The sequence below is a fragment of the Camelus bactrianus genome, chromosome 3, assembly GCF_048773025.1.
Source record: "Camelus bactrianus isolate YW-2024 breed Bactrian camel chromosome 3, ASM4877302v1, whole genome shotgun sequence".
In the NCBI taxonomy this organism is placed as follows: Eukaryota; Metazoa; Chordata; class Mammalia; order Artiodactyla; family Camelidae; genus Camelus; species Camelus bactrianus.
In genome coordinates, this window is record NC_133541.1 from 72,185,010 (window position 1) to 72,209,338 (window position 24,329).

Genomic DNA, 24,329 nt, shown 5'->3' on the forward strand with positions numbered 1-24,329 from the left:
ATTGAATGAGATACAACTGGATAGGTAGAATGGAGCCTAATTCAGAAAATCTTTAATAACCTTAGGATTTTCGATTAGGGCAGTCCTGAGGAAATTTGCAATGAATTCAGTTTCATTTCATTCCACCTCATTCTCCTCCTCTCCCAGTTGGTACACATTAAGGCTTAATTTTTCAATTTTTTTTTTGTTTTGGTTTAAGCACAGATTCTTTTCCTTTCTTCTGTATCAGTAAGCGTTCTAGGAAGAAAACGCCTTGAGAGATCACTTTCTAATTTTTCTCAGCGCAGTGTAGAGAGGCGCTACCCAAATTGTGTCCCAAATCAATTATAGGTGTTAACTCCCTCATATCCTTCTTTCATCTTTCTCTAACTATGACTTGTGATAAAAATCTGATTAGTCAAATTAGCAGGCCAGGGCTACCAGAGTTAAGACAATGTTATGCATTTTTAATTGCTTATCTCCCCTGTGTTCACATTTGGTTTCTCAGAGTCAAAGGTGTTCTATATTTTGGGCTTGACTTTGCCTGTAAGAAGTAAAAGTGGTTGGTGAGTACACAGGGGGTTACTGTGAAGTGGAAGTGTTCAGAAGGAGGGTACTTGGCAGGGTGGATGAGGCACCTAGACCCTGGTCTTCCTATTTATGATGGCGCACCCATCAGCTCATCTTCCTCAGAGCTCAGTATTTGTAGGGCATGGTTCTTTATGAAGCACCACTAGTGAGAGTATCTCCTCGGGAATTAACCACATCCCTGGCTGCTTTTGACTTGAGCCAACAGAGCTTCAGAGGAAATATACTTTTGGGTCCAGCAAAGGTAAATAAAATACCCCAGTGTAGGCAGCCTTCGGTTACTCCAGTCTGCTGAGGAATCACTAGAGATGTGAGCCAAAATGTTAAGACCCACAAGGGCAATGATCTTACTTGTCTTACACTTCACCGTGTCCCTATTATATGTGTGTGGGAAAACACTGAAGGTAATAAATATTTGTTGGATGAACGAACGAGTACCACTTGCTCTGTTGTTTCCCAACTTCAGTAATCTGTATACTACCTTTGTGATTTTTACTGCTTTCATGGAATATGTGCTATTATTTGTGTAATAATTTTTTATCTATTAAATTTTTAACTTTAGCTTCATATTAGACAACAGTATATGTGAAATTATGGGTTGTACTTAACACACAGTAAAACAGAAACAAATAACTAATAAAAAGAAGATATTTTCATCTTGCACCACCCAAAACCATTTTGCATATCAGCAATGGTATGTGTCTCTCACTTTAGAAGGTGTAATCATATTTTATGTGCTGTTATCATGACAGTATTAGACCAGAAATCCCTGAAGAAGTGTACTTTGCTTTGCTTCATCTCCTCTTTGGTTTTAGAATTACTATTAGAGGACAAGTTTAGCTAATCCCATGTGCAGAATGATGCATGAATTAAATATTGCCCTATTCAACGACAATTAGAACCCTCCCTACTCTAAATTTTTTCAGTTATTAGATCTGAGAAATCTATAATTATGGTTTTCTCCTACTCTGACCTTGACCAGCATAGGAACTTTCAGAATCTATCTTAAGAAACCCATTTCCATGTACTCAGTCCCATGTGACAATTCACATTATTCCTCTTTTGTCTAATTATTTATACTGTCTGCATTATATTATATTTCAAATAATAAAAAATTTACTAAACAAGTGTACTTCCATTAAGATGAAGAAGGAGTGAAAATAAAGCACATGTGCATTTAAATATATCATTAGACACTTTGAAAAACTTAACAAAAGAATAGGCACCGAAGGCTAACTGAATAAATCTCAGGGACTATTTTTTTCTGCTAAAGACTTTCCCTTACTTACTAATTAAATGAAAAATGTCTTTGAGTTTTCTAAAGAGAAGTGTTGTGTCCCTTTTGACTTATTGAAGTGCAGCCACACTACTTCAATGACTGTTCCAGAAGAGCTGTGGTTTTCTGAAGACTTAGTAATTGCTGATTTACCAACTCTTGATGGGTTTAAGTGACACTCTCTTAATTTTGAAGCATTCAATCTGAAAACTCAATTTAAAGTAGTGTTTGAATGTATGTCTTGATCTCCATACAGAAACCTTTGTGTGTAGTTCCCCCTAAACATGAAATCCCTGTGATTCTTTCAATGAAGTTGCATCTTATTCCTCAGGGGCAAATGTCATCAAGTCTGTGACACTAGGGAGTTTTTGATTGCTCAAAACAGAAAATGTGTAACATCTTCATTCCTTTCCAGGAGCCAAGGAAAACTCATATATAACCACACTTTGAAATTCTACAGAGTGAGAAAAATTTCGAGTATATACTTAAAATAAAAATGGCTGTAGGTTAATTCTACTTTTTTGAATCATTCAGAAGAAAATAATGAACAGTGTTTTCAAATGTTTCAGTGGAAATGTTATCATCATCAGCTATTTATTAAGAGCCAACTGTTATTTTTAGCAATATTTAGGATATTTTGGGCAATGTTAAACCTTATTACTGGTTTAGAATTCATAATTCAAGATAACTTGAATTACCTTGAAATTACTTGTATTACCTCTGAAAAAATAATTTGATAAGAATATTACTGTAAGTAAGATATATGGACTTTAAAAAGACTTTAATCAAAATATTTAGAGGATATATCTTCTCCAAAAATTTTAGAATCAACATTTTAAAACATTTTCTATGCTCAGTTTACTTACTCACTAAAATAAATAAATTTTTGTAGCTTAATACAAACTAATGCATGTTTTTCAAGCAGTAAAAAGGCTTTTATTTTAAAATGTCCTATGCGTGACATTTTTTGAAGACCTTCCTTTTACATAGCTTGAGCTACTGATTAAGCTGAGGTTTTGCCCACTGTCGTAAAAAAGTGTGTAACTGGCAGTCTGGCCAGTGGTGAGGGAATGCAAAATTATGTTTAGAATTAATCTGCCAGGTTAATTTAATCACTTTATGGTTGGGTTTATATTGGGCAGATAATCAGTGCTAACATTCCATCCCATCTCTTAAATTCACTGAGGTCTGGGCAGTCTCATGAGATAAGAGTAACTGCATTTTAGGTAGTGAGTTTTTATCTTCACAGGTCAGATCACATACAGAATTTTTTTCTGCAAATTTTTTTTTTAATATTTTTACAAAAATAATCAAGAACACTCTATGAAAGAGTCATCATAGATAATGAGACAGTTGAGAATTTGACCCATCAGAGTTAAACTCCTGGTGTGTCATTTTAAAGACATTTGAAAACTTGGTTGTTCGATGATTTTCCCCCTGAAGAGAGGATAATAAGACTATTTTATGAACATCCTGACTGTAATTTCATCACGTGTCTACTACAGATTTCTTTGAAAAGTTAAATAACTTCACATAACAGGGAGGGAATACAGTATCTTTTAAAAAAAGTAGAAAATAGAAGCTTACTTTTCAGTTTACTTTCCAAATAAGTAATTTTAGGATACTTAGTCAACATTATGGTAATCTGATACTTGAATAAAAGAACTAATGTTTAAATTCTGAGAGAAGAAAAGGAGATAAAAAAACTGTCTAATATTTACATTCTGAGAATGAGGAAGTTAAGGAGGACAGGCTGAATTCTTGTTCCACAGAGGAATCTTTGATTATAAATATACATTGCCATAAAATCTTGGAACATGTTACTTAAAGGTCAACTGACAGTGAAGTTGCAAATACTTTATTTTGCAAAGTTTAATTTGAGATTATTTATACCAAAGATATAAGCCAGAATAATTTGCCTATGAAATTGGTCTAAATTTCAGAGTAGATGCAGTTGTTGTTACAGGAAAATTTTTAATCCTTAATGTCTTCTTTCTTGAGATCAGATCACAATATTCTGGGTGATATAATGTATTCCCCAACAATTAAATATAAACATTTATATAATAGAAAAATTAAGTATAAAATTAATCAAGAAAAATTCTACTAACCAAACCAGATGAGAAAATCATTTTGTTGATTAGTACATTTAATGCTGCAGCTGAAACAAAGCAGAATATAGGAATTCAAAACAAGGACTGCTGCTTTGAAATGAAACTGACCCTCACTGAATTCAGAATGAATTTCAATTATGTTTAACAGCCTGGCTTTTCAGTTACATTTTCCTTGCTTTCCAAATGGACAATTTATTTCAAATTACCAAATTAGGGTATCGATAGTGGCTATTGAAATGTGCATATGATGTCTTTCTTAGCATAAACAAAAGAGTCCTAAACATACTGTCTATTTAGAATTTTTTTGGGGGGGGTATATCCATCCTCTCTATTTGGTAACAAAGTAAATTACAAACAGCTGTTGGATTTTTTGTGATGAAAGAAATATGGTGTTGAATTATCTTTATATATAACATTCAAATAGTTTTCCTTTTGCCTTTATCGTTTCTCAAGCAACTAATTTACTACAGCAAGAATTAAAATAGAGAACACTTCATTTAAAATGGAAAAAAACCAAAAAAAGTAAAAAGAACGTATAATCAGCTCACCTGGATAAAGCCTTCATAAATTCTTCAACTGTAAAGGAGACATGGATAAAATTCAAATATGTATTTTGAAAGGCAAGAAAATGAAGTAAAGATCTGAGTACCTTGTCTTGCTCTACTTGGGATATATCTGGGTTGTCTAAATCTAAAATCTGATTAGCATACTTAATCTTATGCAGTGTCAGGAGTGATCTGCTATCCTTTAATCTAGTCTATTATTATCTGTCTTAACCATTCCTAACAGTCTGTTTATTTTCAAATATATTTTTAGTGAACAATGCTGCACTGTGTGCTTTTGTGGCTTAGGAGCCTGGATAGGAGCATTATGAAACACAGCTATGATGTTCTCATGGTGCAGATGAAATGGAAGAAACCCAAACAAAAATGAAAACTTAAATGCGCTAGTTGGGCTTGTTACATGGGTGGGATTAATTATCAAGTAATTCATTTATCTTTGTGTGGTAGGTACAGGGGCAGAAGCAGTTTGGTACATGGTATGGGGGAGGCTGTAGACTTTGATTAAGATTTAAATTTGAATCCCATTTTCATATCCTGTGTAGACCTTGGGGAAGTCATCTGACTTCTCTTAGACACAGTGTGCTCATTTGTAAAACTGGGGAAATAATACAGGCCCTGACTTAGAATTTTTGAAATTCTATGAAATGTATCAATGAAAACATAGTTTAGAATCTTTAAATAAATGAAACATTTCTATTTAAACTAGTAGCGTATGATAGTGATCATAATTCTTCAGGTGATCCTTAATAAATATTAATACCTGATAAAAATTTAGAAGGTTTGTCTTGTGGTTTTTTGCAAGAACATAAATTATGGTGTATATAAAGGGCTGGAAGAAAGGGAAGTGATGAGAGTTGAAACTGCAGAGGTAAATTACTATGCTAAGAAAATAGGACTTTATCCTTTGTCCAAAGGGGAGTCTTTTACAGGAATTTTAAATAAGGGAAGGACTAGAAAAGATTGCCTCTTAGCAAAATCTCCTTGGCTATAATGTAAAGAATGGATTGGGAATAAAATCTGAAATAGGAAGGGAAATAAAAGGGACAGAGTTTGGAGACTGAGGGGTAGGGTAGGGTGAGGGATAAAGTAGACACATTAAGGATAACAATATCCAAAGTTCCATGTTGGGTAATTGCAAGACTATTGAAATAGGTATACAGAAGCAGGAACATGCTTGGGAAAAAAGATAATTTAATTTTATACATATATTTGGGAGGCTCTGAGATATCCACGTAGGTATGTCTGATAGACAGCTGAAGATAGAAATTTGGGAACCAGGTAAGTAGTGAAGGTCCTGCAGAAATGTGCAGAGTAACAAGAGTAGAAGGCCCATCTGAAAAATGACCAGAACTTAAAAAATTGAAAGAAAAAAAACAGGACTGGATGTGCTTTTGACAATGCAGCATTATTAGGAAAGTTCTGTAAGATAGCTCTAGTAAGTGGACAAATAAAAGGATTTGGGGTGAAATACTTGGACTCAAGCTTTGGCTCGAGGCAAACCAGAAGCAGCTGCAAAGGGGTTAGAAAAGGAGGGCAGAAGACTTTAGTGCAAATGAGGGGTGCTCGATAAGGGGGCCAAAAGCTTCGGAGCTTTGACACCACAGGGGCTGAAGAGAGGCACAGAGACACAGCGTATTTTGAGGAGACAGGAATACTAATGTTGCCAAGAGCTTGAATCTTCAAAAAGAGTCTCATCAGTCAGAAGAGATCTAGCAAGGAGTTGTTTGTGAACATACACTTAGTACTGAAAATGATTTTTCCCCTACACTGTATCCTGTCCTTCTCCTTCCCAGGACACTCAAGTAGAATTCAAAACAGCTTCTGAAAAAAGGTGTGCATTTTATTATTATATCCCATAAATTTTCAAATAATTTATTTGCCCAAAGGAGAAATGAGCAAAAGGAAAGTTACTTGAGTAATTAGATGGCATGGGGAAAATGGGTAATCAGCCTGAATTCTTCTTTTATTTGGGAAAATTTTTTCAACTATTAAATGAACATTTAGTCATGTTGATGGGGCTAAGAGGCAAATTCTATCTTCACTGAAGGATATCCACATACATGGTACTCACTGGTGGAAGTAGCACTTTTAACTTAGCTTTATTCCTTCAAGAATACTACATTTCTTTTATTGCTAAGCAGACATTGCTATCCATTGGACAACAGATATTTCTCCTTTCACAAATCCCATTGTAATGATGCTCTACAGAAGGCGGGGGGGGGGGGGTGGCTGTGGAATTTTAAAACAGATCTTTTTTTTTTTTTCTTTTTTTAAGCCTTTTTCGTAATGGATACATTTTTCTTTCTAACTAGAAGTCTGATAAGAGACAAACTACAGCATAAAGAATGAAAACATGCCTGGCTTTCCATTCCTAGGCTCATGCGAACTGTACCAGACCAGCCCCTTGTCTCACCCCTAATGGATTAGGAGCTTTCTTTTAATCACTTAACTTGTGAGGTAGTTTCATTTTTAGTAATGTGGAAGTTCCACCCAGCAGTAGAAATTGAAAGTGGTACTCGTATCTATTTTAGAACAGAGTTAGTGGACAAGTGATCTAGTCTGAAGTTTATTTTTGTTTACTTTTTATCCTGCTCATTTTACTCTAGCCTGAAATTGCACTCGTATTTGGAGCAGTGTGATGTTTTGAACATCTCAGAGGAGTAACTTATAAATATTTATTACTGCTTTCAGATAGCAGTGAGTGCAAGTCATCTCCATCAGTGGGGTAAAAACGATTTAAAATGCCATTTATTCAAGCTTTGCTGCTAAGAGTTACTTTGCGTTTTTTGCTGAGTTTACTTGTGTTTATGAAACAAGTTTGAGTGCTCTAGTGCCAAATAGTTTGGGGGATTTGGAACTCCAAAGAAAAGATGCCCCAGCAATGTGTGCAAATTCAAATCTCAGGAGCCATGTTGGCCTTGACTATTATCTGCTCTGCGTTGTCATAGTGAGGTCTTCGGGGGAATCTAGCCATGAAGGGGAAGCCAGTAGGAACTCTGTGTGTTCTGGGAGGCACTGTGAAGGATGACAGGAGAAAATACGGCTATATCTGTGTGAACCTCAAACTTTTCATGACTGTAGAGGTATATAATAATGACTATTTTTTGAAAAATACTCTTATTTTATACAAATTACTAGGTTTGTCATACTGACCTCTTTATTTCCCAGCCTTTTCATTAATCTTCATGAATAATAAGCATAGTTTTCATTCTCTTATGATATATTTAATCACATAAATGCTTTGTTTTGTTTTATACATGAGAAGGGCACATAATTCTCCTTATTTAGTACATGTAACATTAGTACTAATAAATGATAAATTTAATTAAAATTCAAATTTCAGAACTTTGTAAAAGTTATTTTTTGCCTATTATTTCCAATATATTTCTAAGAATTATTTATGGATCCCTATTTATAAACTCCTAAGAAAACAACTCTTTGGTTAGCTTTTCTCATAATACTAATAATGCTTATACAGGACTTGGTATATAGAGTATTGACAATTATTATTTCATTTTATCCTTAAACAACCCTATGAAGTGCGTATCTCCAGTTGGCTAAGAGGAGTTAAATTTCTTTAGATCTCTAGATCTTTTACATTTGTAGACAGACACTCCTAGTTTTACACTTTGGATTACTTTACTTTGGATTCCTAGATATTTTTTTTCTGCTAGAGAAAACTGTCTCTTTTAAGCACAGCATGTAAATTTCACCCATCATCCACTAGTCGCAGCCTGCGCACACACATTGAGAACCAGACAACTTGTTCTCATCCCTAATTAAATTCACATTGTGGAAATTTTATTCTAAATAATTAATTGATTTGTTTTATAGAACAGTTTCATCTAGTATTTTGTTATATACACAATAGCAACACAATTCTAAGAGCAGCTGTCTACTGTTGTTATATGAGACTTAATTGAGTTTATTTGACCTATTAACAAGCTTACACTTTCTCCTTCCATCTCATAGTCTCACTCTGTTGTTCCGTTCTATTCTGTCTGCATCTATGTCCCTAACCTTATCTTTGAAAGAGTTACTCAAATCATTTTTCCAGCTAGATGAAATATAGTAAATAGTAAAGTAGTGAAAAATTAAAAATGCAAGGATTGGTAGTATTAGACAAATAAAAAAGTCATTAGACTAATATATAACTTTAAATCTGAAGATGAAAAATTACTGCCCTATATATGTGTGTGTATATGTATATATAGTATATATATGTCCATGTGTTATGTATGTATACACATATGTATGACCCAAAGCTACAAGATTAGAAAGATTAAAAAGATTTAAATAAAAAAACTTAAGTCTTCCAAATGTGACAACTTTTAAAAAGGCTTTTGTATTTTTTGTTTACAATATTATTAATTCTAAACAGGAGAAGATGACTGAAATTTGGCTTTTTCCATTTTTCGGAAGACATTTATCAAAATATATTAAAAAACCACACATAACACACACAACAGAAAATATACGATAAATATTTTAATGTTACCTTCAGTTTTATTAGATACAATCATGGCACTTGAACCTCTACCATTTCTTGGTTATTCCTTCTGCATACATGTAGCTATCCACCTCTCAGAGGTTAGCAATTTAAGAATGATTATTAAAACAATAATTTACTTAGATACTGATTTTCCCTGAGTACTGGATTAAATATCCAAAGTTAAATCTATAACTACATTTTGTTGATACTTTATATTTTATCCTAAAATACTGGCTATCCTAACATTATGGAAACTTGGAATTTTATGATGTAATCTTAGAATCTGTAAGTATTAAAAGTACATTTGGGGTAATACTGAACATAGAGTCATTATGCTTTATAATAATCACGGCACATTCTTTTCTATATACTTAGGTAGTTCAAATTTTATTATGTATCTAAATGTCCTATGTAAGTCTTAATTTTGTCTAAAGTCCTGATACCAATAAGCCTTCATCGATTACTAAGAAAATCATTGTTCATTGGTAAAGTTTTGTCTAAGAAAGTAATTTAAATGAATTTTAGTATCTAAAAGTTTAATTAACAGTATTTAGTAAATTAAATTTATTCTTATCATCCTCTATTTTAATTTATTCACTAAATACTTTTAGTAATAGTTTCTACTTTCTGTTAGAGGGAGAATCCTGCACTAGGTTATACAGTATTAGACTGTTGTAATTAAGTTACTTAATTATGATTAATTGTATTAACAATTGTAAGTAGTTGTAATTGTGTAACTTTCTCCAATTAATTAATTAATTGATTCACCTTTAATGGGTAAGTTAATTAAATTCACCTTTCAGGATTTCCTTTTATCTATTAAAAAAAAAAAAGGGCAGTGGACTACATATATTGTCTTTAAGGTCTCTTCTAGTTCTAACATACAGTAGTAAAGAGCCAAACTATATACATTTATACAGTACTTTTTAAAACAATTTCAAAACAGCCTTATAAAATATGACAGTTCTCTGTTGTGAAATTGTGAACTACTACAACTTACTTTCTCTAGAGTGTTATTGATTCAGTTCTAAGACATACTTACTGTATAAATGCTTTTTAGAATGTGTTGAAATAAGGTAAAAAGCCAGGACGTATTTAAGAAATATTATTAATAATGGTTATATAATTTTTGCTAATGAAGATACATCCCTTATCACAAAATGACATAAACCAATGTTTTTATCACATACGTATATCTATCTGGGATTTTATATAATATCTGACCTTTGAGGAGAATTCCTTTCAAATATGTTTAAGTTGAGTGAAAAAGCAGAGGATCTTGATTCGCCCGAAGAACAACTTTTGAGTATAGCTAACAAATAGATACGTTAATTAATTTTACGTTTAAGAAGGGGGTCCCAGACATAGTGATACATTTTCACTTAAGTTCTCCTTCCCTAAGGCCATGGTATACTGATCACTAGTAGAGTTGTTAAAATAAAAAATTATTTAACACTGATCAAAACAAGACAAGTAGCAACACGGTAAGAGTGCCACTGCTAGAACAATGGAACCAGGAGAAAAAGTGGATTAAAATGGGAAGAAGAGCAAAAATCAGCTACTGACCACCAAAAGGACCTTTATGACAATGAAAACATTAAAAATCAAGCTCAAAATTCATAAAATAATTCTGTCTCATTTCTCAGAAAAGACCTTTAGTGAATGGTTTAATGCTTACAAGAGGCAATGGAATTTAGGTTTATTTACATTTTTAGAATATACTTCTTTACAACATGATTTCTCTTAATAGAAATATGTTTTTGTGAGATAAAATTGTGAAAAAAATTTCAAAGGTTACTAAGATTTAACAAAAGCTGAGGCAGTGTTGTAATTTATAAAAATGTGAATTTTGTGGTTAACATGGAAGGTACCCTTTGAAAATACTTCAAAAACCCAGTATGATATTGTGAACTGTGACATTCTAAAAAGCACTGAACATTTCTAATCTCACTTGAGGAATAAATGGGATTAGAAATCAATTAGACATAGTCAAAGTCCAGTTATTTGATTTAGAGATTGGGGTTCATTCCAATCCAGTGTTTGATTAATTGATGTGCAATAGCTCGGCTTGGTGGCACAAAGAATGCCTGCTGCTTCCCCTTGGTCAGAACATCCACAACCTAAAATACACCATAATAAAATGTATTAGGATTTCAAAACTGTCATACTTAAATTTCTATGCTTATGTAATTCAACTAAAATGTAATGACTTTTACAGTGAATAACAACAGTAGAAAGTAACAACATCCATATTCAACCTGCAAAATTTAGTTTAGTATTTTTAGTTGCTTCAATGAGTTAGTGACTCAATTTTTTAAATATTCCAGAAAGACATTTTCCCTTACGAAAATAATGTCATGAAAAAGCAAAGTATATGCTACAAACTTATTTTCAAAGTGGAGTTAGCTTTTAGAACAGATTCCCTTCTATAAAATTTGAGAAAAGCCTAATTTCTACTTCTTGAGATTGAGCATAAAATAAAATTAATTTTATGTACACAAAGTCACAAAGGATTTCAGGTCTTCACTACTGTAGTGTATCAATCTGTTTTCTGCACAAAGACTTTGGGTCATGCAAAACACAGACAAGTAATTTATTTTTCATTATATTACTTAAGTATGAGTTTTAAAAAGTTCTGTGGATGTATCTTTGTTACACAGTTTCGTCAGTCTTGTCAAGTACATTTAAAACGAATAAGAACTTTTCAAAGCACTTTTACTGGTATTTTTTGAGTTAACTTGTTTCAATGCTATAAACTAAAATGTTAAATGTGTAATAATAATATTCCTGCTTCTCATCTCTGAAATAATGTTTACCCACTTTAAGGCCATTGAAAGGCATCATTAATCTCAAGGAATGGCATTTGAAATGAGAAAATGGCACAGAATCATCATTACTAGAAGAATTTTACAGGATGTTAGCATAGGACACATCAATTACATTGTAACCCATGAATGATGAGAAGGCCATAGCTATTCATTCAACTTGTTGATAACATGTATCCTTGCTGCACGCCCAAACCAATACAGTCAGAGAACAATCAATAGAAGAAGGAAATTAAATTGAACTTTACCTGTTCTCTAGTGAACCAGCGGGCATCCTCTATTTCATTCTTGTCAACTTTAATTTCTGTTGACACTGCCACAGCTAAGCAACCAATCATTAATGAGGAGGGCATTGGCCATGGCTGACAAGAGACATACTGAACATGGCCAACTTTGACTCCACTTTCCTCTTCTACTTCTCTCCGAACAGCATCTTCTATTGTTTCCCCTAATCAAATGGGGCAAAAGAACAAGGAGCTGATGAACATGCCCTGGACATTTGTGCTCTGAATGGTTCAAACATTTGGAAATCACTTTGGACAGAAACTCAGTTCAAAGAATCAGAAAGCAGAAACCTTAAAACTAGACTGGAATTCAAGAAAACATTATTTCGTAAAGCATATGACCACATACAGAATCAAAATCCCAAGAAACTTTTCATTCTTTAAAGGTCTAAATTTGTTACATTTAAAAAATTATTAACATCTACAACTATCCAGCACCAACTATTGGCTAAATACTATGCAAACACATTAAATATTATCTTGTTTAATGTATCTAGCCTTTTCCTCAGTAAAATCTTGAAACTTTTTTTCTTATGTTTCAAAGAGTTATTGCAGATAAGTCTTTTCTAAAGAGTTAAAAAAAAATGACTAAAAGTTTAAAAACAGCATAAGATGAAACTCAATATTTTTTCTTTCTAAATTATTATTTTCTTCTTGGTAGTTGTAGATACAGCTATGATAATGTAATGCCTCTAAATGTACTTTGTATTTCTGATTTGTTGAAACTGAGAATTAGAATAGACGGAATAGTTTCTAAGTTAAGTGTTTCTGGATGTTTAGAAATATTTTGCTATTAAATAGAGTTTTTTATTTCAAATAGATTGGTAAATTTCCTGTATTAAAATTAACTTATGTTCATAAAAATATAGTGAAAAATAACTCATGGAGTAGCATAAGATATTTACAAGACTATAACTAAAGACTAGCATATAATACATATTTTAAAAACCCTAAAATCAGTAAGAAAAAAGGATAAAAATAAAACAAAAATAGGCAAAGAATATAAACATGTAAAATCCAGAGAAAAAGAAATTGAATGCCTAATAGACATTTGAAAAAGATGCTCCATCAGGAGAGAAATCTAAATTAAAAATACAATGATATACCATTTCATTCTCCTCAAAATGGCAAATAAAAATTCTGAAATTCCTAACTTGGTGAAGATACAGAACATTTCAGATACAGTATATTTCATGTACTTCCACAGGGAGTGTAAATTGGCAGGAACATTTCAGAGACTAACTTGGCAACATGTGGAAAAGGTTAAGATGCTCATATTCTATGAGATAGCAATTCATCTCTCAGATATATACCCTATGGAGGCTTTTGCTACTCCCTGCAAGTGTGTACAAGAAATTCTTTAAGAATGTTCACTGCAGTGTTGTTTGTAATAGCAAGAGCTTTGAAATAAACTAAATGTCCAATAGCAGAATGGATAAATGAATTGCAGAATATTCATAAACGGAATGCTACACAGCAGTTGAAAAAAATGACCTAGAGCTACTAGAGGCAGCATGCTAATTAAGAGTCTGGACTCAGAGCCAAACTGCCCAGGTTTGAGTCCCTGCCCTATCACCTACTGGCTCTTTGATCTCGGGCAAGTTATCCAGCCCCTGTACTTTAGTGCCCCATCTGTAAAGCTGCTGAAATAGTACTTTATAAGGTTATATGTACTTTATAAGGTTGTATGAGGACCATATAATTTAATATACAGAAAGCATTCAGAACAGAGTGTGGCACTACAGATGTTTAGTACTATTACTACCTATTAATATGGATTAATATTGGAAGTTGAGATTAAATGTGTTAGTTAGACATATTTGTTCATTTATTCCACAAATACTTAACTGAACTCCTACTACATGTGAGACATATGCTCTAAGGGTTTGGGATACAGCAATGAATAAAACAAAGTCCTTGCCTTTATGGAACTTACTTTCTGGTACTAGGAAATAGTAAGTAAATAAATAGATAAATATAACAGGTTCAGTGGCGATGAGCAGGGTGAAATCAAGCTGAAGAACAGGGACTGTGAATGCAAGGCACGAGGCTAAGCAACGTACTTTCAGCTACCATGGAAGGCCTCTTTGAAGAGGTGACAGTTGAGTCTAGCGCAGAAGGAAGTGAGGTGTAAAGCACACAGATACAGACACCTTGGGTAAGAGCAATGCATGAGAGGTGTGTGAAAGAGCAAATACTGAATTTTTAACACAGACAGAATTACTCCACTAGTAAAAACAAAAAAAAATTATTTAAAATATACAGAAAATATTTTTAGATAGCCTAGTTTTATAACATGATAATTTATCAGAGATTATTTTTCAAATGTTGTCTAAAATTTTTATTTGGAAATTATAAATTAAATGAAAATTACTGTAAAAAATACTAAGAAAAGATTTACCAGGTTCAATAAATCCAGCAAGGCAAGTAAACATGCCTGGGGGAAATCTTTTCTGCCTGCCTAAAAGACATTTGGTCCCATCTGGATGAATAACTTGCATGATTACTACTGGATCTGTTAAAAACAAAGCAAAATAAAACAAATCAGGTGTATAAATGACAGGAAAAAATAATTTAGACTCATTGTGTAAAGCCATTGTCTAGTAGGATAATAAAAAACATCTCCTGTAAGAAACAGTTTTGTCTAGTTACAAGAGATTGTTTCTTTTTGCCTGAAGACAGAGTCTTTGAGGGAAATTGCATAGAATACTGTCGGTAAGCTACAGAAAGACCGTTTTTGTCTCCCTTCTCATCTCAATAGCAACATTTCTGGTGTGTTTCTGGTATGCTAGACTTATTCTTATTTTTTAATTAGAAAAGAGTTCGAGTAGGTAATACATGGCAAGGAGAAAATTCAAATTTTAGCAGAGTAAATGTAGTGAATTACCTTCCTCCTTCCATTCCAATCCTTAACAAAATGCTTTTAAAAGCTAATGTGGCTCTATGATTAAGTTTAAGCCATTAAAAAATAAAAACTAATTTAAATAATAGTTCATCTCTCCAGAAGTTGCTAATTCAGTGAATCCGCCTCACTGGATCATGACTGAGAACCAGTAATCAAATGTGAAAGGATCCTGAGCAGCAAACACATAGGTCACTAAGCCATGCACTTTATCCCTAGGAGACTTCCTCAGGTGTTGCTGAGTATCTTTTTTTTCACAGTTTTAAAGGGCTGGGTTATCAGACTTCCAAACCCACAGCCAACTCAAAGCAGCAATTAGGGGGAGAGAAGGTACAGGCAGACACCAGCAGTAATGAGGAGCCAGCTCTAGGCTGTCCTGGCTTTGGTGATGCCACAAACAGGCACTGGGTTGTTGGGGCTTTTTTTTTTTTTTTTTTTTTTCCTCCTTCTTTTTCTCCATTAAGTGGACCCAGATGGTAGGCTTTGGAAATCATATATCTCAACACATGAAAATCATACTGATTAGCCCAGAGTTTAGAAATGGCTAGTTATGTAGAATGTCCTTTACCTAAAAGTCATCAAAGTATGTAATATTTTAATATTTATAGTCTTAATGGTTAAAGTAAACATGCTTTTAATAAAAAGTAAACCCCTCAGCAACTCAAAATCGTATCTTTCCAGAATGTCTTACTCCCTAAGATTTCCAGATGGCTGAGATTTCACTGTAAAAGACTTACCAACTCTTGGGTATGATGTATTGTGCACACCGTGAAGGCTAGGACAGCCTTCTTTTAAGCATACTCTTTTATAGCCACCTTCTTCAATTTTAGTTGCACTTCCACAGGTTGGGCAGAACTTATATCGACTGTGCCAGGCAAGAATAGATCTTGCTTGAGCTACAACACCTATATAAGAGAAGCAGAAAAAGTTTGAATCCTGTGACAAATTGTAAAGAAATTAATATATAAGTAAAACGTTCCTAAGTCATAATAAAGCCATCATTACACTGTACTTTCTGAACAGCTGTGCAATCAAGGGTTTTAGTATTCCTACTTTTATGATGTGTATCTTTCTTTTAAAGTATCCGATTTAATTCGACAGATGACAAATGAAAATTAGACTTACCATTAATTCGGACTAATAAAATATAACTCTCACGTAAGATAGATGTGTTAACATTAGTATGCACTGTATAGTAGTATACACTGTATTAGCTTAGGCTTTTATTATAGGTGATTTAAAAATTTTGGATCCACATGATTCTAGTGTATAGTGACTTTACAAGTAGTGACTTTACAATAGTGACTTTTATAAAAATTCATTACAAAGACAGTTCCTAACTGAGACTCAGACTATAAAGGAAATAATACTAGAAAACTATAGGAACTCATCTCTGCTTTCCTTGGTGACTAAGACAATACCAGTGTGTCACTGTAGAACACACCCTTTTACAACTAGAAACTATACAAAATATTTTAAAAAAGATTGTGTTTACAACTTTACTGATTAACTTTGTTTATGAAAAAAATGCCTAATATACTTTATCTATAGCCTTTACCCTGTTACTTCAAAAAAGATTTAGTATGACCTGACCAAAAATACCATATTTGGGGCAGTAAGAGTAGAAATGCTGCATTTCAAATGCCTAACAAACATGCTCTCCCCTAAAATACATTACTTGGTCTAAGGATTTTGAAATAGATAAAATAACCATAAACAGCAATAACAATGTTCTAAGCTTGGAAAAATGAAAGTAATAAACCATAAATAAAACCAAATGTAAAAAAAAGAATACAAAAAAAAGGTAACACTGAAATTCAGTGAACCATAGGCAACATTAAGTATTTGCCTGCTATATTAGTTTGTAATATATAATTTACCTTAAGTTATTGCCATTATTTCAGTATCATTACATTAAGAAAAGCTAACATTTACTGAGTATTTACTGTGTGCCAAGCACCACGCAAAGATCTTTACATACATAATCTTATTTAATGTTTAGAGCAACACTATAATGTAGATACTATTACTATCCTCATTTTTGGGAAGAGGAAACTGAGGCAGACACAGGTTAAGTATCAGTGTAAGGTTACACAGCAGTTGAATAAAAGTGCCTTAGTTACCTTACTAGTTTTTTTTTTAAAATATCCTTTTGATCTTAAAATTATATATACAGTTTCAAAGAAAAGATACATTTTCTTTTAAAAAGTGCAGTGGTTTTTCTACAGATTTGGAGAATAAAACATAGCACTTGTGATTTGCGGAAGGGTGTCTAAGCAGTCTCTGAAGAGCTTACAGCATCACCTAAGGGAAGGTGGACGCTGACAAGTGGTCCCTTCCTCACCTCCAATTAACTCTTCAACTACCATAGTATGCCTTCCATTCCTTCTACTCCACTGACACTCCTCTTGTCAAATTCATCAACAGCTTTACATTATGAAACCAAAGATCCTTTAAAAAAAAACCCTTTGCCTTCATCTTATTCAGATTCTCATTAGCATTCAATATATTTGATGTCTACCTCGAAGAAATACTTGGCTCTTTTGGTTTCCATGAGCACATTCTCCTGTTTTTTCTTACCTTACTGCCACTTCATCAACATCATCCTTGATGGATCCTCTCATTCCATCTGACCTCTGTATTTTGGGGGATTCAGGTAAATGATTCTGAGGTTCTCTTTCATGCTTGCTCTCAACTCTCTAAATAATCTCAGTAGTTTCCTGAGATTTAAAAACCTCATTTGTGTTGATGACTCCCATAGGGTAACTTTCCAGTTCCTCTCATCTTTGTTCCAGATTCTATTTTCCTTCCCTGAAACTTAACATTCCCAAAACTAAACTTTATTTACTTCAAGTCTGTCCTGCATCCCTTGCTCTACCCATCGCACTAACAAGGAATAGTATCACTATCTACTAAATTACTAAAGCCTCAAACCTTGCAGTCATTCTTGATCTTTTCCTTCATTATTATGCTCTCCACACCCAGTCCATTAGCCAGTACTGCTGATTTTCCCTCCAGAATATATCTTGAATGTACCCCTTTTCCTCCACTATTACCCCCCTAACAACTCAGGCCGTGGTCCAGGGAACTATCATCTCCCTCTCATTAATAACAATCTCAACCTACTGATCAAGCCCTATCAGTTCGGTCTCCAGAACATCTCAAACTCTCCCTTTTTCTCTACTCCACTAATCCAAGCCACTGCAGTCTCTTACCTTGCCTACTGTAATCTCCAGTCCCCTCTTAACAAAACTAACTTCCATACTTAGTTGCCTATAAATTATCATCTACAAAGCAGGCAGAGTGAGGGTTTTTTTTTTTCCTGTCATTTTGTTTTTTAAACATAGGCCAGGTCACAACATTTAAATGGAATTTAGAATAAAACTCCTCATTCCTTACCATGGTATATAAGACCCGACATGAACCAGCATAACCAGCAACAGAAAACAAAGCAAAAGAGTCAAGGTCTTGGCCGTCATGCTCAGTGTATACCAGGTGCTCAATACTCATTCATTGAAAAACTAAATGAAACCAGCATGCATTAGGGTTAATTCTGGGGAAACTAATCTTGGCTGATGAAAACTGCCACACCCTCCTAGGAGAGCAGTCCCCTGGGGTGAGAACTTTAGGACGTTTCTAACGAAGACAGCCTAATTTCATTGCTTACTGGGAAAATGTGCCTCTTACAAACTGTAGATTCATACAATTCTAATCCATTTCCAAAAACCAGATTGTTACCAATACAAGTAAACACTGTTCACTTCTTACCAGCTTCTTTTTCTTTCAATTGCAGAAGAGCTGGCATTGGAGGATGAAGAAAGTAACAGTTTTCATGTCTTTGCTTAAAGTCTTCGGCGGCAACAGGGTCTATACCTAAAGCAAACCAGGCAACCAATCCATCATCTTCTTCTCTTGAGACTCCCCCAGCATAATTAAATAACTCTTTTTTCATTTCAAGTTCTACTCCAAGGAAAATCAAGGTGATCTTCTCAGGCTGAGCCAAATAATCCTTTACATCTGTGTAGTTCAGCTGACAGAGCCTGACTTCTGGCTGCTGGAAACTTTCTTTATTGCCACCTAGAGTAACCAAGGGATTTAAATCTGAGAAAAGGATATAAACTGTGGCTGGATGGCTTTCTTTTGCTAATAGCCAGTCAAAATTATTTCTTTTTTCACTTTTCCGGTCCAGTAGTGTCCTGCTAAAATAATTTTCACATTCTTCCACTTCAGTGGTTAGGAACCAAGGCTTCTTCCCACCTTTAGCATTAGCTAGTAAGTTAGCTATATGCTTATAACCCCAAAACTTAGCAATATCCAGTGCAGTCTGCCTTGATTTATTGACAATGGATCTGTCGCACCTACAGATAGAAGCAAAAAATGAAATAGGAAATAGAATTTTCTTCAGTACTTATTACAATAAAATATTCCCAGGTGTACATGATAGCCTCTCTGTTTAATAATTACATATTTTTTTTTCCTTTTAGCACATAACAGACTAATGGAAAGTTAAAAGAAATAATCATAAATGATTAAAAGTTAGACATAGTAGATATTTAAAATTCCTGGAAGATTATTTATAAAATAAAAAAGAGTAAGGTTCACATGCTGTAAGGAGAGACTACATTTTTACAACGAGTTTTTAGTAGTCATAGTGTGTAGATTTGTGTTTTGCATTTGAAAGAAAAAATTAGACTGACTCATAAGTTTCTTTGTATTAAGTATGAAGAGTTAATTCCTCAATAACAATTAAGTTTTTAATTAGATATTATGCAATAACAAGACTGTTCAATGAGTAATTTACAAGCCCAATGATGTAAATATGGCTGTAAGAAAAATTTAAAAGAAAAAAAGTAACCCCCAAATTAAACCAGACATCCCTTCACGTGGTATAGCATAAAACATTTACCCTTTCTCAAGTAGAAATTGGACAACATCTGGGTGCCCATTTCTTGCAGCATACATTAAAGCAGTCCAGCCATTTTCAGAAGTTTCATTGAGAAGAGATGGAGAATGACTGAGTATCACTGTTAACCTGGCAATATCTCCTTCTGCAGCTGAATAGTGAAATTGGGAAATTATTTCTTGCTTTGGACTTCTTTGTACAGAAGACATTTTATCTTAAAAAAGGAAAATAAGAAAAAAAACTATTTGCAATTGCTTTTTTGTATCAATGATTAAACATTATCAGAGTGCTGATATAATATTAGTTATGGTTTCTAAAACAATATACTCTAAAAAATTAGTAGTTAACTGTTATCATAGCATACATTTCAAAACTGTTATCAGTTGAGAATTTTAAATAAAATTCAACATGAGGGGATGTATAAAATAACATATACAGAACTTTGGCAATATAGTTGAACAGGGTGACATCATTAGTAGGGGATGTCAAGTGATAGATATTACAAAGAGGAAAAATAGACCAGAGGGACAACTTGGATTAGGGCATGAGGGGAGTTAAAGCAGACAGAAATAAAGGCAGGTGTTTTTAGCAGATGACAAGTAGAATTCTCTCAGATTCTGTGGTACCAGAAACAGGTCTGTCCTCTCAGGGAAATTATGATCCTATAGTTAATTATTCAAAAGCTAAGTTTTATAAGAAAACAATTTATTGCTTTAACTTGCACTGTTAATTCTGCAATCCAACAGGGACTGACTTTTGCTCATGGTGTGAGGTAGGGGTCAAGATACATTTTTATCCAGTGGATAATCCATTTGACTCAGCATTATTCTTAAAATTACCATCTTTGTCCCCCTGCATTGCAGTATTATCCTTGTCATAAATCAGATAACCGTGTATTTTGGATCTGTTACTGGACACTGTTCTGTTGATCCTTGAATCACAGAAGCTTTTTAAACAATTAACTTTGCCTGCTTTGGCATTCTGTTGTTTCAGTAAGAAAAAAGATGTAGAAAATAATTGTTCTATACCTTTAATAAATGTTGCCTAATCATGGATTGAATGTGATAGGGCACAAACTGGGTTACTTTTTTGTGGAAATGGTTCATATTTCAGTTGTCTATAAACTTCTCAAAGTACTTTTTTTTAAGGTATGATTTTTTTCTATGAAATGATACTAAGAAAAGATTTGGGATTCTAACTAGGCTTCTACCATTCTAAGCATAAGATATTGAGGCTAAAAAGAAAGGTTAGAATCCGTAATTTCTGACAGCAGTTGTCTCTAGGGTTCTAACACTGCAATTTGGATGATCAACTTGTAGTAGGAGTAGCATAACCAAATCTAAGGGAAAAAATGGGTTAGAGGTTAACTTTCTTTTTTTGTGTCTGTTCACCTTTCCTGTTTATATCTTTCTGCTGCCTGTAAATAGGTCAAAACTACGCACAGGAATGGAAACAAAATGCCGAAAATCTGTATTCAACTTTAATTAGGAGGAATGACTTCTCAATTAGATAACAAGTTTTTATTACTTTTGATTTATTCTATAACTTACCTCACCATTCTCTTTATATTAAGATATCTGAATGCTTTAAACACATTATGAATAACAAAAGCTACAACTTTTCAGGATTTTATTTTGCAATGCTGTACACTGACCCATTTACAGTCTCCCTTCGAAGTTGCCTTTTCCTTACATTTATAAAATTAAAATCATATCATACAGGTTCTTCACCTAGGTTTACTTTAAGTAATATTTAAGTCATGGCCACTTCTTCACTTTCTCCACAGGTCACTCACTCTGGGTTGACTGCAAAACTGGCCTCCAAAAGTATAGTAACATTCACCACCCCCAATTCAATGCTTATGCATACAGTATTCTCAGGAGAAAAGAAGTGGAAAAATGTGCATTTTCTGCCTTAGCTTTCTCGGCAGAAAAGCCATCTCAAAACAGAACCATTACTCATTCCAGAAGAGCACACAAAGTCTAAAGTCCAGTTCTACAGCTTGGTTTACTTTTTCATTTCTCATTGTCAGGTTCTCCTCAAGGTAAGGATAAGGATGTGAAGGCAGGATGAGGTGCTTCAGTGAGCTCAGTGTTGCCCTCGCTTTGCAAGAAGGCCATGAACTATCCTGAGAGGTCTTTTTAAGGAATTTTAGGTTTAAAAGGTCTCAGATTTTAACCAAACCAATATCCACTTTTACCGATGGGTAACCTGGGGCCTACGACTGGCCAAAGGTCACATGGCTCAAGAGACGGGGCAGACCTCAAATACAGCTCTGTCACTTAAGTCATTACTATTTAACGACCATTATTCAACGAACTCCACTTCCTTGCGCATTCAAGAGGGCCACATAGCCGATTCAAGCGCCACCCATTCATGGTCTCTCCAACCTCTCCGAACAAATGCCTTGAGAGTTTATTTTCTTGCCACTACTGTGAGAGTTCTCTTTTTAAACGTGAAACCAGATCCGAAGCAGCACTTCTTCCCCACCTCAAAGACTGGGCTGGAAACACCACCATGGGCAGGCCCGGCTGCGGCCCCTGTCCCATCCCGGGAGCCCGGACTGCAAGGCCAAGGCTCCCGCTCCTGCACCTGCACCCCGGAGCGAGGCTGCGCCGCACCGCCCGGCAGGGCCAGCCGAGACGGCGCGGAGAGCCGAGAGCGCGGAGAACTCGTTACCAGCCCCAGAAAGCGCACTGGGGCCGACCTACTCGCCGCTGCTGCTACTAACCCAAAGACGACCAGAGCAGAGGAAACCAGGATGTAGTCGAAGGACCGGGAAAACCCCGCAGTCACTCTTCTGGGTGCGGGATGGAGCCTTTCGGTCTTCCGGCGAGGGCTCGGTTTCCTCGCACGGCTTTATGGGAGATGTAGTTTAAACGTCGCAGTGTGAGATTCGAGAAGGCTGAGGGCTTGCGGGTGGAGGCGTTGGGGAGCCAGGGCAGAAGGTCGTAGCTGCGAGTATCGGCTTCCTGGCGGTGAGTGAAGAGTTGTTTTATTATTTTTGTCTTTTTTTTTTTCCGTGTGGGACCGAGATGTGTAGAGCGAAGAAAAACTCTAGGTCTGCGGAAACGGTCTTTTAAGTTTTCCAGAATTTCACACCCAATCTCCACGAGCATCTTTAGGATATAGTCCAATGCGTTGGAGTGTTCAAAGCATCCTTTCATATTAAATAAACCTGGAATATTGGCTGGACTAAGTCATTCCAGTATATGACCTTAAACAAGTTGTTGGCTTCTGAACCTCAGTCTCCTCGTATGAGAAATGGTACCATGTAATGATGCCTGCCTCGTTCAGTAGTCCTTTGAAAAGTATGAGTCAATCCGCCACAACACCACCTTGGATTGTTGTGACGTGTAAATAGGGGAATGTATGAAAAGCCCTCTGTACAGTGCGAAGTTTACATCTTGTACATACAATGCAATTATTGTTGTTGTTGTTGATTTAATTTCCCGCACTTTCACGCTCCAAAACCTACAGAAGTTATGTGAGTACGAAATTACAAAGCTCAGCCTTGGTAATTTTCTAACTCCCAGAGCAGGAATTTTTTTCTTTACTCAGTTGCCTCCTTGGCGTTAAGTAACAGTTAAGGAATCTCAAGGTTGACCATCCATTGCTTCCTGCCCGGATTTTAGGCATTGGAAGTTCCTTATTTTCTCAGTGAAATTATTACAAACTCACTGATACTGCACTTTTGTAACTACTTTTTCTAATTTTGTTCTGTGTATCTTTCTGTGAGTAGTTGTCTTCAGTCTTTAATAATTTCAACAACGAGACAGAAGATCAGAAATACTAAATTTAGTTAACTCACCTGGAATACCCAATCTTTGTATTCAAACATATCTTAAAATAAGTACATTAGTTAAGGAACGCACCTTTATTAATAAACAGTGTAACCAATTATTAATATATAATCTTTCTCTTAGTCCTTTGGATTCTTTTAAAGTAAATTCCAGGCACCATATTATTTTGTTGATAGGTATCTAAGAATAAGCATTTTGGAAGTATGGGTATATCTCTAAAATATAAATGGCTTTTAAAAAGAACTGAACTGCAGTATGATTTGTACACCTAAACTTTTAACAATATTGTAATGTCATAAAAGAGACAGTGAATATCTAATTGCAGAAAATTTCATCCTGTGTTTTACAGTCAATATTCTCAAATTAAGACCTAAACAGTCTCCACATTACATTTAAAAATTTTCAATCTATAGGTTGTAGTTGCCCTTTAACTTTTTATTACAGTTTATTTGTTAAAGAATGATCACCTGCTCTGTAGAATTCTGCACATTCTGAATTTTGCAAATTGCATGGACACCTGTGATGTCCTTTCCCCTGGTTTGTATATGTGTGTGTGTGTGTGTGTGTGTGTGTGTAAACTGGTAGTTAAATCTACAGAAT

At 34.5% G+C, this 24,329-nt stretch overlaps 1 protein-coding gene across 3 annotated transcripts; it reads right to left on the bottom strand.

The window, feature by feature from the left end:
* Nucleotides 1-8,988: 8,988 nt before the first annotated feature.
* NUDT12 (nudix hydrolase 12) lies at nucleotides 8,989-22,813 on the bottom strand. 3 transcript variants are annotated; one of them, XM_010971464.3, is made up of 7 exons: nucleotides 22,658-22,813; nucleotides 19,930-20,140; nucleotides 18,792-19,381; nucleotides 15,761-15,928; nucleotides 14,523-14,636; nucleotides 12,086-12,285; nucleotides 8,989-11,132 (listed from the first exon to the last, which is right to left on the bottom strand). In XM_010971464.3, exons 2-7 carry the CDS (start codon nucleotides 20,133-20,135, stop codon nucleotides 11,022-11,024), a joined length of 1,389 nt encoding a protein of 462 aa, XP_010969766.1. In that variant the 5' UTR covers nucleotides 20,136-20,140; nucleotides 22,658-22,813; the 3' UTR covers nucleotides 8,989-11,021. The 3 variants fall into 3 exon arrangements, with proteins under 3 accessions (XP_010969766.1, XP_045363749.1, XP_074216513.1); XM_045507793.2 differs by having other exon boundaries at nucleotides 19,930-20,077; nucleotides 22,658-22,783; XM_074360412.1 differs by lacking the exon at nucleotides 22,658-22,813 and adding an exon at nucleotides 22,417-22,641.
* Between the last annotated feature and the right edge of the window lie 1,516 nt (nucleotides 22,814-24,329).

Excerpts from the sequence above, each read along its gene's own strand:
- NUDT12 (XM_010971464.3), bottom strand. The coding sequence starts at position 20,135 with ATGTCTTCTGTACAAAGAAGTCCAAAGCAAGAAATAATTTCCCAATTT. Across the intron at positions 15,929-18,791 it reads ATTGAAAGAAAAAGAAGCTG|GTGTTGTAGCTCAAGCAAGA; the intron begins GTAAGAAGTGAA and ends TCTCTTATATAG. Across the intron at positions 14,637-15,760 it reads TACATCATACCCAAGAGTTG|ATCCAGTAGTAATCATGCAA; the intron begins GTAAGTCTTTTA and ends TGTTTTTAACAG.